This window comes from Ceratotherium simum, chromosome 10 (assembly GCF_057802395.1).
Source record: "Ceratotherium simum simum isolate JZ-2026a chromosome 10, ASM5780239v1, whole genome shotgun sequence".
Taxonomy (NCBI): Eukaryota; Metazoa; Chordata; class Mammalia; order Perissodactyla; family Rhinocerotidae; genus Ceratotherium; species Ceratotherium simum.
Window position 1 is genome coordinate 82,737,091 of NC_141909.1, and position 16,911 is coordinate 82,754,001.

The 16,911-nt window shown below is 37.7% G+C and overlaps 1 protein-coding gene across 1 annotated transcript in view; it reads left to right on the forward strand.

Moving 5' to 3' along the window:
* Positions 1-15,820, forward strand: part of ZMYM5 (zinc finger MYM-type containing 5) — a 28,108-nt gene extending 12,288 nt beyond the window's left edge. The window contains exons 6-9 of the mRNA XM_087436341.1: positions 4,899-5,184; positions 5,747-5,912; positions 7,430-7,642; positions 14,192-15,820. Coding sequence (XP_087292467.1) covers positions 4,899-5,184; positions 5,747-5,912; positions 7,430-7,642; positions 14,192-14,944 — 1,418 coding nt within the window. The 3' untranslated portion in view covers positions 14,945-15,820. The remainder of the gene's footprint in view (positions 1-4,898; positions 5,185-5,746; positions 5,913-7,429; positions 7,643-14,191) is intronic.
* The last annotated feature ends 1,091 nt before the right edge of the window (positions 15,821-16,911 follow it).

Consider the following 16,911-nt stretch of genomic DNA (forward strand, 5'->3'; position numbering starts at 1 on the left):
ATCAAGTCGTCAGGTAAAGAGTGATGAAGATGTTTGAAGCTTTCTTAAAGGTTAAGTCACTTGTCAAAAGGACAGTTGTTTTGTCATTGTTGTTGCTATTTTTTACTCTTTAACTTGAATGTAGCATAGTAAAAGCTGCCTAATTTTAGTATTAACTCTAGATTTTGTTTTTGCTGGCTGTCAGCTTTAGCAAAACTAACCAATTTTTACCTGAAGACATAGAATAAGATGGCAGCAATTATATTATTATTATAATTGTTGTTATTATTTAGAGTCAAAGCTCCCCCAGAGTGTCTTACTTTAGTTGCTGAGTGCTTCCCAGATCTATAAATTAGAGGTTTTCCAGCACAGGAAAAAGAAAAAAACAAAAACAAGTTGAGGATTTCTGAAGTTGAGTAATATTTACATCTAGGGCTTATAGTTCAAATTTCATCATATAAAATTATGGCTCTGCATAAAGTACACAGAAAACTGTGCGTTTCCTGTTATGAAAATAGGATTATGTCCATTAGAAGGGACCTTTGGGTCATTTAATCCTTTCATTAACCTTTGGGGTAGACTATTTTTCAGTGAAAGTTCTCTGCTCATCACATATCTTTATATAAACAGGAAAATACTCATCACAGAACATACGTAAACTTAGAAATTGCTCTTTTGGGGCCAGCGCCGTGGTATAGTGGTTCAGTTCACTTACTCTGCTTTGGCGGCCTGGGGTTCGTGGGTTCAGATCCCAGGAGCAGACCTATGCACCGCTTATCAAGCCATGCTGTGGCAGGCGTCCCACATTTAAGGGAGAAGCAGATGGGTAAGGATGTTAGCCCAGGGCCAATCTTCCTCAGCAAAAAGAGGAGGATTGGCAACAGATGTTATCAGGGCTAATCTTCCTCACCAAAGAAAACAAAGAAATTGCTCTTGCATCGATGTTGTATTTTTGTTGCATTATTGACATTTCTGGCCATAATACTGATTATAGAGAGTTCTGTTTCTGATAATAGACTAGGTAATTCCTATCCCTCCTGCAGGGAATAATTAGAGGGGAAAAAAAGACAAAATATTTGAAATATCTATTGAAAGCATCATAGAACTACAAATACAGTCAAAAAAGTAATAGTTCTAAAATCTGAGAGAAGGGACCTCAGAGAAGTAATCTGTTACTTGGGGCTGCTTTTCTCTTATGAGTGTGTGTTCAGTTCCAGAAAAAGCTGCTGAGAAAGGTGGAGAATCTAAATGGAGCTTCCAGCAGACTCACAGGGGCCCACAAAGAGGGATACTGGTGAAAAACGCCTTCCAGCCTTTGGATTGGGATGCTAACATCATCCAGAGTCTCAGTTTCTTTTTCAGTTTATCATATAAAAACAATACAAAGCCATCAGGGATATGAGGAGGCAAGGCCATATGACAGAAAATCAAGAGAAAAAAAAGCAGACAACAGAAGTGAGTCTACAAGAGATCCAGATAATAGGATTATCACACACAGATTTTAAGAAACTACGTTTTAACTGCAGATTGAGCACAGTTGAAGAGAGTATGAATGAACTGTAAGATAGATCAGAGAAAATTATCCAGACTGAATCATAGTCAAAAAATGGAAAACATGGAAAAGAATGTAAGATACCTAGGACACTTGATGAAAAGGACATGTAATTAATGTCTCAGAAAGAGGAGGAAAGAAATGAGGCAGAAGAGGTACGACTGAGAATTTTCTAAAATGAAGAAAAAACATTAACCTACAAATTCAAGAACCTTTACAATCCCAGGCAGGGATAAGAACCCATTGAAAGACATGTACAGAAATCATGGTCAAAAATGGAAACAATCCAAATGTCCATAAAGAGTAGATTAAATAGTATTTGCCGCACGATGGTACTTGACAACAGTGAAAAAGAATGAACTACTACATTGCAATGTGGATGAACCTTACAGACAAGATGTTGAGGAAACTAGGCACAAAAGAGTACATACTATATGATTTCATGTATATGAAGTTCAAGATAAGACAAAACTAACCTTTAAAGTCAGAATAAGGATGGCTTGTGGGAAAGGAGGGAAGTTATTGTGTGGGAAAGACATAAGGAAGGCTTCTGGGGTACTGGAAATTATATGTTTATATAGGTGGTAGTCATGCAAGTATATTCATTGTAAAAAAATTTCATTGAGCTATACACTTAAGATTTATAAACTTTGTGTATATATTTTAACAACCAAAAAAAACCTCACCAAGACACTGAAAGATCTTTCACCAGCAGACCAACATTAAAGAAGTACCAAAAGATTGTTCTTTAGGCAGAAGAGTTCAGATGCAGGAAAAAATGAAGAATACCTAAAAGTTAAACAGTAGATCTAGTACTTACTGGACTTTTGGGCAAATCACCTAACTTCTAGGTCCTAATTTTCCTTGCATGAAATGAGGGATTTGGACTAAAGAATCTACTAGGCCCCTTTTCCTAACGTTTATTCTGGGGATAGGGCATGGAAGAATTTGGTTGAGAGTTAACTTTAAGTTTAACCTGGAGACACTAATACCAAAGATAAAATAAAATAAAAATTTGATGAAATAAACTTTGAAATTACGAGAAATTAGATAGTTGTAGTATAAACAAAGGAAACATTTTCTTTATGTATACACCAAAGCTAAGGTGGAAAAAATTTCAGAATTTGAGCAGTATAGTTGATGCCTCACTTTCCATAATTATATATAAATATGTCCCCTTTATGGATGTCTACAAAATTTAAAAGCCAAATGTTTTTGTCTTCAGGGTTCTTATTTTTCTCATATTAATGGTAATGACAAATCTTGTAATGATTTGCTATCTTTTATTTCTGTTATTTATTAAATCTAGTTTGTTGGCCAGATGATATGCAGAGAAGTTTGATCCCCAAGTGTAACCTATGTTTATTCTGTAGATGAATATGTAATTTTTGTTTTCTTTGGAATGCTTCAGAATGCTTTTGTTTTTTTTGTGTGTGTGTGAGAAAGATCAGCCCTGAGCTAACATCTGCCAATCCTCCTCTTTTTGCTGAGGAAGACTGGCCCTGGGCTAACATCCGTGCCCATCTTGCTCTACTTTATATGGGACGCCGCCACAGCATGGCTTGACAAGCGGTGCGTCGGTGCACACCCGGGATCCGAACCGGCTAACCCCGGGCCGCCGCAGCAGAGTGCGCGCACTTAACCGCTTGCGCCGCAGGGCTGGTCCCTGCTTTTGTTTTCTAGAGGAATGGTTCAGAAGTAGGAAAATTTAACAGTAAAGATGCTTCTTCTCTGAGTAGTTGGTGATAAAAAACTTTATTGGAATATACTTCATATTTGCCACCATCTCATCTTGTGGAATGAAAGAATTTCGTTTGTTGCTTGTTCTGTTTTGTTTTTGCCTATAAGATAAAAGTATCTGGAAATAGGACAAAGAAAGTTAGAAGTAGTGGATGAGAATTTAGAAATGAAAAGAAGAGTTGTTAGTGTTGGTAGTACTGTGAGAGGCCTTTGGAGCTGTGATAGGTGGAGGAGGCCATAGGCCTCTTGCTAATGACAAAATCTATTTTTGAAGAGAGATGAAAGAATAATTCACTACTCTAGGGCATTATTTCTCAAAGTGTCACCGTCACTCCAGAGTTAGCTAGAAATCCAGAATTTAGCTAAATCCAGACTTACTGGATTTAGAATCTGTTTAAAGATTTTATTTATTTATTTTTTCCCCCCAAAGCCCCAGTAGATAGTTGTGTGTCATAGCTGCACATCCTTCTAGTTGCTGTATGTGGGACGCGGCCTCAGCATGGCCAGAGAAGCAGCGCGTCGGTGCGAGCCCGGGATCCGAACCCGGGTCGCCAGCAGTGGAGCGCGCACACTTAACCGCCAAGCCACGGGGCCGGCCCTTTAAACAAGATTCCTGTGTGATCTCATGTATGTTAAAGTTTGAGAAGCACTATTACCTGTACATAATATTGTACCGTTTTTAAGCTAACAATAATACATAATGGAGGAGTCCCTTGAGAAGTTAGGAAAGCTGAGTGAGTAATCCACCACATATATTAATGCCTATGAAATAATATATTAGAAGGCTGGGAAGTAATTGTAGAAAGAGTTACTTTAAAATGTTATGTCTAACTTATGTGTATCTCAAAGTATTTTGGAGGAAAGTGTACTGATGTCTGCACATTACTTGAAATACATAAAAGTGATGGATTAATTGTTTAGAGGAATGAGTAGATAGATGTGATAAAGCAAAAATAGTAAAAATAGTGTAGAATCTACTTCGTGGGCGTATGGGTGTTCACTGTAAAATTCTTTCAGCTTCTCTATATGGTTTAAGTTTTTCATAGTAAAATGTTGAGGAGGAAGCTGTTATGAAAATGGAATCACGTACCAGACTCTATAGTTATCTTTGTATTTGCATATTTGCTTTATTTTATAATGTATTAATACTTTCCTCTCAGATAAGAAAAAGTGGCTAATATTTTTTGCAAGTGCCCTGTGTAGCAAACATAATGCTTTACTATATGCATTATCTCATTTAGATTTCACAACACTCTGATGAGTTAAGTATCATTGCCAATTTATAGCTGAGAAAACCAAGACACAATTTAATATACTTGGACAATCTAATAAGTTCAGAAGATACATTTTGAACCTGGGGGATTTGACTTCAGGAGATGATGACTACTGCATTGCACAATTACAGGGCCACCATTTACATTGTTGGCACAATAGAGTATCATTCCCTTAGAATACAAAGTGGATAGTTCCCCTGGGATTGTGCACCAAGGCTGCCTGGCCTTAACCAGTTGCTTTCATGGCTGCCTCACTCGTCTCTTAAACTTTTGCAAAATGAAAATTTAAAATATTTTTCTGTTGTGAATTTTGAATTGTTCCATGACTTTTGTGTGTGTGTTTTATTTTTAAGATTCTTGGATCTCCCAGTCAGCATCATTTCCCCGTAATCAGAAACAGCCAGGGGTGGATTCTTTATCACCAGTGGCCTCCCTTCCTAAACAGATTTTCCAGCCTTCAGCCCAACAGCAGCCCACTAAACCAGCTAAAATCACTTGTGCAAACTGCAAAAAACCTTTACAGAAGGGACAGACAGCTTATCAACGAAAAGGATCAGCTCACCTCTTTTGTTCTACCACCTGCCTTTCCTCCTTCTCTCATAAGCGTACTCCAAAGAAGCGCAATGTAATATGTAAAAAGTAAGCTGTACCTTTCAACGTGGCTCCGTATGGTTGAATACTGGCAGTATAAATATATGTTCTGAAAGTAATCGGAGAGCTGCATAGATTCATGGGTAGAGTTGTTGTAGGGATGTTGAGTTTATTGAGCCTGAGTTATCCTAGAGTATGTCAGAGCTGTGGGCTCATTTGTACTGTACTTACTCTTGGCAGGAAAATGGAGTGTAGGTATAGAAATAAATTGACCCTCTCCCTGCTACTGCATTTGCGTCACGCTCTTTGCCATCTGTTACCTTAGTTCTATCAGGTTGCTACCAGCCTTTTTGAATGCTTCTAAAAATCATGAGAACCTGTGGCAAGGTTCTTGTGCTACGAAATATTTTTACCTCCAAATCTTCTCTTTCCTTATTATTTAGGAAGTGTTGGCAAGGAAACCAAAAAGAGGACTTTACTAGATTCAAAAAGTATAGTTGATTCCTAGGATTAAATCATGAGAAATGAAAAATGTCGATTATTGTTCATATATTTGACTTTTATTAAAATGCACTATTCTTAAATCGTGTGTCTATCACTTGTGTTTCAGAGATGCACCTACAAAAAGGGCTACTATTGTTCCTCAAGTGGAGTCAAGTGAATTCTTCCAAGAATTGTGTAGTATATCTTGTTTGTCTCCCTATGAAGACAACCAGAATCTTAGGAAAAGAGTTCTGAATAAATCAAGATGTACAATCTGTAGTAAACTAACAGAGGTCTGGATTTTTTTATCTTAAGTTATTATCTAGGCTAACAGGGATAATTTTAACTTTAAAGTGCTATTATATGCTCTGCCATCTACATAATGCGAATATCCTAAATGTACACAGTGAAGTTAAAGGGAATAAGGATGTGTTAGAACTATCTTATGAACAAATATCTCATTTGTATAGTGTAGAGAGTACACATCTCTTTCTATGGAATTGGATGTACTCGTATACAAAGCAATTGTTTTATGATGGATTTTGTTCTTACTAGCCACACTAAAATTGTAGAGTCACGACATGAAGGAAGCAACCAGTGGTACAAAAGCGTGTAGAACAAATGGGGTATGTTGATAACTTCACATTTCTTAAGTGGTACTGCCCTCTCTAGTTGCTGAAGGAAGAAGCCTGCATACAGGCTGTCCTGAATTAACACAGTCCTTGGTAACTGAATTTGGTGCTGCTTATCCCAGAGCCATGCAAATTCGGGACATGATTTTGTCTCAGTTACCACAGAGCTGAGGCAGGCAAGAACCACCCTACTTAGGTGTACATAGACACCATCCTGAATATGGGTAATTACTGATTCCCTAGCCCTTCCTACAAATTGTCTAAGGCAATGAGGTTTATAATGCCAAGAATTCCCAATCCATTTCTTTTTTTTTTAATACTTCTTTTTTTTTTTAATATTTATTTATTTAATGTGTGTGTGTGAGGAAGATCAGCCCTGAGCTAACATCTGCCAACCCTCCTTTTTGCTGAGGAAGACTGGCCTTGGGCTAACATCCGTGCCCATCTTCCTCCACTTTATATGGGGACGCCACCACAGCATGGCCTGACAATCAAAGTGTTGGTGCACGCCCAGGATCCGAACCCGAGCCACCAGCAGTGGAGCGCGCGCACTTAACCACTACGCCACTGGGCCGGCCCCCCAATCCATTTCTTTTAAGCAGGTCGTATCAAAATCTAAACCAGTTCATTTTCTGTAATTCTTGAATGTCTCTGGTGAAATTATTACCGATTTTATTGCTTTTTGTTCTGTGAATCTTATTTTCCTCTTTTTTTTTTTTGAGGAAGATTGGCCCTGAGCTAACATCTGCCAATCCTCCTCTTTTTGCTGAGGAAGACTAGACCTGGGCTAACATCCATGCCCATCGTCCTCTACTTTATATGGGACGCCGCCACAGCACGGCTTGACAAGTGGTGCGTCGGTGCGCACCCGGGATCCGAACCGGCGAACCCTGGGCCACCGCAGCGGAGCACGCACACTTAACCGCTTGCGCCTGCGGGCTGGCCCCTTATTTTCCTCTTTTGTAAAATCAAAGAATGACTTTTACAAAGAAATCAAAGATAAAAATGAAAGAATAACGAAATGTGCTTTTTAGTCTTTTTGCTGAATATTTCTTCCACTGAGAAATTACTAGAGGTTCTTTGTTTCTGTTCAAGAAACTAGTTATCTCGTTGCTTACTGTGCTAATCTGGCTCATTTAATATTAAATATTAATATTTAATACTGGTTTTTCTTTTAGATTCGTCATGAAGTCAGCGTTAATAATGTGACACACAAACTGTGCAGTAACCAGTGCTTTAATAAGTACAGGTTGGCCAATGGTCTCATAATGAATTGCTGTGAACAGTGTGGCGAGTACTTGCCCAGTAAAAGTTCTGGGAACAACATCCTGACCATTGAAGGTCAGCAGATGAGATTTTGCTGCCGAAGTTGTGTTAATGAATATAAACAGGTAATTCTTTTTAGTGACTTTTAAATGATCAAATATATAATAGCTTCTCTCTGTTAGCTTACATTAACCAGATTTATCTTAGACTCTCAATTTAGTTCCATTTTTGTCATTCTGTCATTGAGCTTTCCCATCTCGAGTGAGCATTGAAATCAATTGATTTAAGTAAGCTTGTTTCCAATTTTTACTCTATGTAGACCTTACAATGAGGAATTCTTTTCTCTACAATTTTGCACTCCCAATGACAGCTTAATAAGTTCCAGTTACTACACATTCTCACCAAAATTTGGTATTGTCTGTTTTTATTTAAGCTATTCTGATGGATATGAAATGATTTGTGTGTGTGAGAGAGGAAGATCAGCCCTGAGCTAACATCTGTTGCCAATCCTCCTCTTTTTGCTGAGGAAGACTAGCCCTGAGCTAACATCTGTGCCCATCTTCCTCCACTTTATATGGGACGCTGCCATAGCATGGCTTGACAAGTGGTGCATCGGTGCGCGCCTGGGATCCAAACCCCAGGCCACCGCAGCGGAGCGCGCACACTTAACTGCTGCGCCACTGGGCCGGCCCCTTCATTGTGGTTTTAAATTTGCATTTCCCTATAGCTGATAATTCCCTTTTCATCACCATGTATCTTCTTTTGTAAAGTATCTATTCAAGTCTTCAGCTTATTTTTTTTATTGAGTTATGTTTGTATTATTGAGTTGTAGGAATTCTTCATATATTCTGAATATATATCATTTTGTAAAATAAATGTATTCAGAATATTTTCTCTTGGACAGTGTCTTACCTTTTCATTTTCTTTTTTTTTTAATTTTTATTTATTTATTTTTTTCCCCCCAAAGCCCCAGTAGATAGTTGTATGTCATAGTTGCACAGCCTTCTAGTTGCTGTATGTGGGACACGGCCTCAGCATGGCCAGAGAAGTGGTGCGTCAGTGTGCGCCCGGGATCCGAACCCGGGCCGCCAGCAGTGGAGCACGTGCACTTAACCGCTAAGCCACAGGGCTGGCCTTCCTTTTCATTTTCTTAATGTTGTTTTTGAAAAGCCCAAGTTTTTAATTTTGATACAGTCTAATTTACTGTTTGCTTTTCTGATTGATACTTTTTTGTCTCATTTAAGGAATCTTTGCCTACCAAGATGATGAAGACATTTACCCATGTTTCTTCTAGAAGCTTTTTAGTTTTAGATTTTATATTTAAGTCTGTGATCCATCTCAAGTTAATTTTGTGTGTGGTGTGAGGTAGAGGTTAAGGAATTATCATCTACCTTATTTTAAGATGTTAAAAATCTCAAAACATCACATTGTACCCCATAAATATGTACTTGTTTTTTTTTTTTGAGGAAGATTGGTCCTGAGCTAACATCTGTTGCCAGTCCTCCTCCGTTTTTCCTTTTTTCTCCCCAAAGCAGCAGTAGACAGCTGTATGTCATAGTTGTACATCCTGCTAGTTGTTCTGTGTGGGACTCGGCCTCAGCACGGCTTCATGAGCAGTGCGTAGGTCCGTGCCCAGGATCCGAACCGGCAAACCCCAGGCCGCCAAAGCGGAGCACGTGAACTTAACTGCTACGCCATCAGGCCGGCCCCTGTACACAATTTTTATTTATCAATTATACCTTAGTAAAGCTGGAAAAAAGACACTAAAAAGCTACAGTAATCAAGATAGTGTAGTGTTGGCATATAAAGATAAACAAATAGATCAATGGAATAGACAGTCCAGAAATAGAACCATGTATAATAGTCAATTGATTTTAGAAGGTACTAAATCATTTTAATTGGGAAAAGCAAGATCTTTTTAACAAATGGTGCTGGGATAATTTCTTGTTTGTATGGAAATACATGAGCCTTGACCCCCCTTTTATCCTATATACAAAAATTAATTCAAGATGGGTCATAAATGTAAAACTAGAAACATTCTTAACCCCTGTTTCACTGGCTACAGATTTAAGTAGTTAGCTTTTAGGGAAAAGTAACTCTTGAGGTGCTAGCCTTATTGAACAGTTGAAGAAACAGTGATACCCACAGTTCACTTTAAGGTTTTGCAGGAAAGGCTTATTTATGTTATCTTTATTATTTTCTTTATATATACTGCACCTCATATTTAACAAAGCCTTTGGATGTGGCTTATAGAAGAGTACAATGAACAGTTAAAAAATAGGCAAAAAGACTTAGCATAGGGTATCTTTTCAAAAGAGTCATGGCAAATATAACCTAGTGAACGTCTGATTTGGTAATAAATGACTGTTAGGTCTTAATATTTTTACATGTCTTTTTTTATGGATGATTTACCTATATCTGCTTAGACTGTGAGTTTTTGCTAAGTTAAAGTCAGTGAGCTCATAAACTTTAGACAAAGATAATGCTTATCTCTGAAAACCATAAAACTTGCACATAGATTATCAGTTTTTACTCCTAAATGAACACCAGAAGAGGCAAAAATGGGAAAATATGCATAGTCACAATAGGCAGCAACCATATATCCAGACTTTCTTGAATACCTGTTGTCTGCCACTCTGATCTCCAGAAGAAAGTCTGTTTATTCTACCATGTGTATATCAGTAATACAAAGTAGCTCATAAATAAAAGCTCATAGTTGGCAAATATAGGAATATTTCCGTATGATATAGAAGTTTTACAAATGTACTTCTTCCCCCCCCACACACATTAATATTTTTAAGTGATTAGTGGCAGGCCTTCTCACAATAGAAAGCCTTAGTGATATATGAAGACCTTAAGGAAAAGTTGAAATCTTGCAGTTAGTGTCTTATCTCAGAATAGCATACACAGTCATAAAATGTAAAGACTAAATCTTAGTCTTATCCAGTGACCTAACCAGAGGTGTTTTTGCCCCCCTGGGAACATTGGGCAATGTCTGTAAACATTAACTGGGGGAGTGCTGCTGGCATCTAGTGCTTAAGGGCCAGGGATGCTTCTAAGCATCCTGCAGTGCACAGGACAGTCCCTCACAACAAAGAGTTATCTGGCCCAAGATGTCAGTAGTGCCAAAGTTGAGAACTCTTATAACCAAAGGGATAAGTAGGTGGCTGGATGGTTGAGTGTGTGTGGTAAACATAGTGAGAAGGAAAAGAACTAAATTTTCATCTTTGTTATTGAGAAGTCAATGGTGATGCCTAAAACTGGGAGGAAAAATCAATAAATAGTGATGTATAAACATGTTAGTTTGATATTTAGAAATAAACGCCAGAAGAATTGGCTAAAAGTGTTGAAAGTGGTTAACTTCTCAGAAAGGGGAAATGGATGAAGGTAGTAGGGGGCTGCTATTTGTTTTAATTAATCAGGTATAACTAGTTGTTGCTTTATACCAAATGTATATTTAGTTTTGATTAAATAAAACCTTTAAAATACGTTAAAAATACTGAAGGTCAGAGAAAGTATCTTACCCAGAGTCACACAGCTAGATTTGACCTCACATCTGAAACTTTATTAGTATACTGTAATGCCTCTGCTATAAATATTTAATTAATTATACCTGTGCCTTATCTCACATAATAAGCTCTTGGTTCCCTGGGGCTGGGATCTATATCTGATTCAATTTAGTAATCTCCAAATAACTAGCCTTATATGTGGGGTGACTCAGCCACCTAGCTGGGACACTTCTGAGAGTGAAATGAGATTCTGTTAGTAAATATAGGGCTATCTTAGTACCTTTCTTTCCAGTAATTTTTTTTTCCCGTTTTTTAGAGGCTTTAGTTGATTGTGGCCTACCTCACCTGCCTTTTATTTGGCTTCAGTTTTCATTCAGGTCATCATTAAAATGTTCATTGTGCTAGAATAATGTAGTACTGCCCTAAAGTATTTTTGAACTTCATTTTCAAAGAATCTCAGATGAATGTCCCTGGAGAGAGTGCCTGAGTGACATGGATGAGAAAGACAAGCAGCTAACCTTGGAACCTAGAGTATAATGCAGAAAATCCGTGAGCCTTTGCACCAAGGAGTAGCTGGGTCAACCACCTTTGTGTTCAGTTCTTTGCTGTTAGACCATATTCAGTAATTGTCAAACAATTACAAGTATCCTTGATTGAATGTATGCCAATAATAAAGCTAACATAAGTTTACTATGGTGCCACATACAGCTTTACATGTATTTTGCATTTAATCATCTAAACAATCTCCTTTTGTTGTTAGTGCCTCCAAGTCTATTCTGACTCTTAGTGAACCTGGACAGCAGAGGAGAACCCTGCCTCCGTCTTTTTGCACCGTCCTCTCACCTTCTGGTGCTGTATCAGACAATGCTCTGCTCCTATTCATAGTGTTTTCAATGGCCAGTTTTTTCGGGAGTGGGTGCCCAGGTCATTCTTCCTTGTCTGTCTAGTCTGGAAGCTCCACAGAAACCTGTCCACCATGGGTGACCCTGCTGGTATTTGAAATACCAGTGGCATAGCTTGCGGTGTCACAGCAACACGCACCTGCCACAGTATGACAATCGACAGATGGGTGGTATAGTTCCCTGAATGGGAAATGAACCCAGGCCAAGACAGTGAGAGCACCAAATCTTAACCACTACCCCACCAGGGCTGGCTAAACAAGCTCCCTAGTTAGGTGCAATTAATATCCTCATTTATTGCTGAGAAACTGAAACTTAGGTAAGTAACTTTCCCAAGATCATACCGTTGGGAAGTGGCCCATCCATTGAGATGGATGAGACAACTTGACTACCTATTCATTACCAAGAAACTCAGGAAGGAAAGATAAGACCATAGCAAAAAATAACACTAACTACAGTCCTTGGCTTTCTCTTTCTTTTTATATCTGCTCTTCTAGTACAGTCTTATCCAATCCCATAGTCTTAATTAATATATTTTTTGATGACCTCCAAAATATATTTGCAGATCATATTTCTTCAGTTTCAGACCAATATATCCATGTATAATCTCTACTCGAATGTTGCACAGATACTTCATACTCTGTGTCTAGAACTAGAACTCTAAACCTGCTTTCCTTCTTTGTTCATATCAGTAAATGATCCCACCGTGCAGAAGCTTAGGACCGTTCTTGACTCTTCCCTTTTCCTTAGTCCCAAGACCACTCAGTTACCAACTAATCCATATTCTACTTCCTGGATATCTCTCAACTCTGTTCTGTCTCTGCTCCTCTCATTCTAGACATAGCCACCATCATCTCTTGCCAGATTTGATTACTACCACAGCTTCCTGTTACTGTACCTTTGGTCTCCCTTACAGTTGGAAATCCATAATATAATCAGAGCAACCTTAGTAAAGTACAAATTTGACCATGTCACTCCTGCTTTTTTTACTTCAGTGCTGCCACATTGCTTTCAGGGTTAAATCAGAACAAAGCTCTTCTGGGCCGGCCCTGTGGCTTGGTGGTTAAGTGCGCGCGCTGCAATGCTGGTGGCCCGGGTTCGGATCCCGGGTGCGCATCGAGGCACCACTTCTCCGTCCATCCTGAGGCCGAGTCCCACATACAGCAACTAGAAGGATGTGCAGCTATGACATACAACTATCTACTGGGGCTTTGGGGGGAAAAAATTAAATAAATAAAATCTAAAAAAAAAAAAAAAGAACAAAGCTCTTCTGGGGCCGGCCCGGTGGCGCAAGCGGTTGAGTGCGTGTGCTCCGCTGCGGCGGCCCCAGGGTTCGCTGGTTCGGATCCGGGGTGTGCACCGCCTCACGGCTTGTCAGGCCATGCTGTGGCGGCGTCCCATATAAAGTGGAGGAAGATGGACACGGATGTTAGCCCAGGGCCAGTCTTCCTAAGCAAAAAAGAGGAGGATTGGCAGATGTTAGCTCAGGGCTGATCTTCCTCACAAAAAATAAATAAATAAATAAATAACAAAGCTCTTCTTAGTTTCTTAAGTTCCATTGTATATAGTATTTAAGTTGCGCTGTGTACAGAAATATTACAGCTAACAGGATGCCATTCACATTGTATACATCTTGGTTATGTTGAATGTTTTTTTTGCATTTTTAGTTTATTGACTCCAAAATAGCTAATGTCTTTTTATCACATGGAATCATACAGTATGTGGTACTTTGTCAGTGGCTTTCACATACACTGTTTTCAAGTTGTAGCATATATCTTTACTTGTTATTGCCAAATAATATTCCATGGTATGGATAATACTGCATTTTTATTTATCCATCAGTAATGGACATTTGAATTATTTCTGCTTTTTGGCTATTATGAATAATGTTGCTATGACATTTTGTACAAGTCTTTGTGTGGACATATATTTTCATTTTGGCATTGCTGGGTCATATGGTAACTCTGTTTAACTTTTGAGGAATTGCCAGATTGTTTTCCAAGGCAGCTGCACCATTTTACATTCCCACCAGCACCGTAGGAAGCTTTTAGTTTTTCCACATCTTTGTCCACTTGTCATTATCTATCTTTTTATTATAGCCATCCTAGTGAGTGTGAAGTGGTATGTGGTGGTTTTGATTTGATTTGTATTTCTTTGATGACTAATGTTGAGCACCTTTTCGTGTGCTTATTGTGCATTTTGTATATACATTAATTTTCTTAGTGTTAACCATTCCAAGATAAATTTGTAATCTCTTGCTCCCCAGATGATGGAAACAAAATTGAAAAAGTTACCAGCATCAGAAAACAGAAAAAGGAATGCTGTTACAGAAAATGAAAGAAAATTATATGGATCGTTGAATACAATTTTGGAAAAAATAGAGGGAATACCAGAGAAAAAGGAAAAGACTTTAGATCTACAGGTTTCAGCAGAATGTAGCACAGATACATCACTGATCAAACAGGATGTGAATTTACCTTCTTTTATGTCAACCATAGCTGATAAATTTCAAGAGCAACTGGAAGAGAAAAAATCAGAGGACTCCATTATACCAGCTGTGCTTTCTGCAGATCCAGGTACATGGCCTCGCACTTTGAATATTAAACAACGGGACACTCTTGTTGAAAATGATCCACCTCAAGTAAGAAATTTTAACTTTCCGAAAGACAATACAGGGAGAAAATTTTCAGAAACTTATTATACACGAATTCTTCCAAATGGTGAAAAAACCACTAGATCCTGGTTACTTTATTCAACCTCGAAGGATTCTGTGTTTTGTCTATATTGCAAACTCTTTGGGGAAGGAAAAAATCAACTGAAGAATGAGAATGGGTGCAAAGATTGGCAGCATTTATCACATATTCTTAGCAAACATGAAGAAAGTGAAATGCACATCAACAATAGTGTTAAGTATTCAAAATTAAAATCTGATTTGAAAAAAAATAAAACTGTTGAAACTGCAGAACACAGATTACAAGAGAATGAGAAAAATGATGGTGTACTATTGTTATACACATAGTATACCTGATTTGGTTTTTGACATGACAGTCTTACAGTTACTCAGGAAAGATCTGTACCCTAACAGTACCATTTGTGTTGTGAGGCTCCTATACAGAATAACTTGCAACAGCTCATTAGCAATAAGTATAATAGTAAAGAATGTTGCTGTTTCAAATTCTGAAGCTAATTGGATTTAATAGTAATTAATGCCTATTTCGATAAAGGCAATTATTAATTTTTTCAATCTGCCGGTTCACTCCTTTTTAAATTGGTATTTGAGGACTGACATTTGACAGATTTGGTTAATTTTCTGTTCTGATTACCTTGAAAGAGGAAGAGAAAGGCGTAAATTTATCAATACCAGTTTGAACAAGATACTTATGTGAACAACCATTCTCATCATTATTGTTATTAAAGTAAAAACATTCAGAAACAGTTTAAGAACAGAATGGGGTCTGAAATTTTTTGCTATTAAACCAAATATTTGTGATTTATTTCTTTTGAGCAAAACATTGTTTGTTATTTGAGCAAAACAGCATCTTTGTTACATTAAAGTGGTTAATTTGCATTTTATTGGTTTTTTAATTTAACTTGTAAATGTTTTAGCTTTTATTGTTATGTGAGAACTGTAAGCATAACGAGTGTATACCTATTTTTATGTTGGTACAAATATAAGAAATATTAAAAATAAATTAATCTTTAGATATCATATTTTTTTCCCTCTGAAGGAGACTGCATGCTTAAAATTTGAGAAATACACTAATGAAAATTAAAGAGCTCAGTTTTTTCAGATGGCCAATCAGTGTTCGCATCACTATGTATTAGTAATTCTCCCTTTTGTTTCTGATTTCTGATACCCATTTTATCATATATTAAATTCTTAATGTGTACTCAGGTTTGTCTCAAGGCTTTTCCTATGAAGCAAAATGTCATATGAACAATGACTAGAACAACATGCATTCTTCTTGGGGCCAGCCCAGTGGTGCAGCAGTTAAGTTTGCACATTCCGTTTTGGCAGCCCGGGGTTTGCCAGTTCAGATCATGGGTGTGGACCTACTCACTGCTCATCAAGCCATGCTGAGGTGGTGTCCCACATAGAAGAACTAGAAGGACCTACAACTCAGATATATAACTATATACTGGGGCTTTGGGGAGAAAAAAAATGATTAAAAAAAAAAAAGATGCATTGTCCTTGGTGAGGCTGACACTAGGAGTACTTGCAGATTGTCAGTGATGCCAGTGCATAAAACTTTTTGGAACCCTCAGGAAAAGCATTCTCCCGAGTCGATAACCATTTTGTTTTCTGACAACTGGATCATTTCAGTCTTTCAGACTTAGATCTATCAGAATGAGGCTTTGGGGTGTTTTCAAAAATCCAGTCTACTCTTAGAGGCCTAAGAGGATACTCTAGAGAATAGAACACAGATTCTGAAGTTCCTTTGCAGATGGTTAGTGTGCCCATTCTTTCATTAAAGCTTACCAATTCATTGAATGACAGATTTGTTATATGATTATGTTAGATAGACTCATGGGTATCTGAGCAAACTACTGAAACCAACCAGTGGCTACTTAAGAAAATTTGATAAAAACATCAAATTTATCCATTGAGAAAACAAAATTAGATCCTCACCTTTAAATTCTTTTATTTCTTCAACATACTGCACACCTATAATGCACCATAAACTCTTCATATAGTAATGAGTTAAATGTGAAAAATTCAAAAGATTATGTACTGGGTTTATCTGTGTTCACTGTAAATTTCAACTTTTTGAAATTTTTAGGAAGTTTTTCATAATGAAATGTTGAAGGAAAAAACTAAATTCAGACGATAAAAATAAATATCTATTCAGGGAAAAAATTCAAGTTTTTTTTTTTTTTCCTTATCTAGTTCTTTTTTTTACATTGTAAAATTACTCTGCTCCTGGTAAAGAAGGAAGGAAGAAAACAAGAGTAAGAAATGCAAGTTCTGGGGCCAGCCCGGTGGCT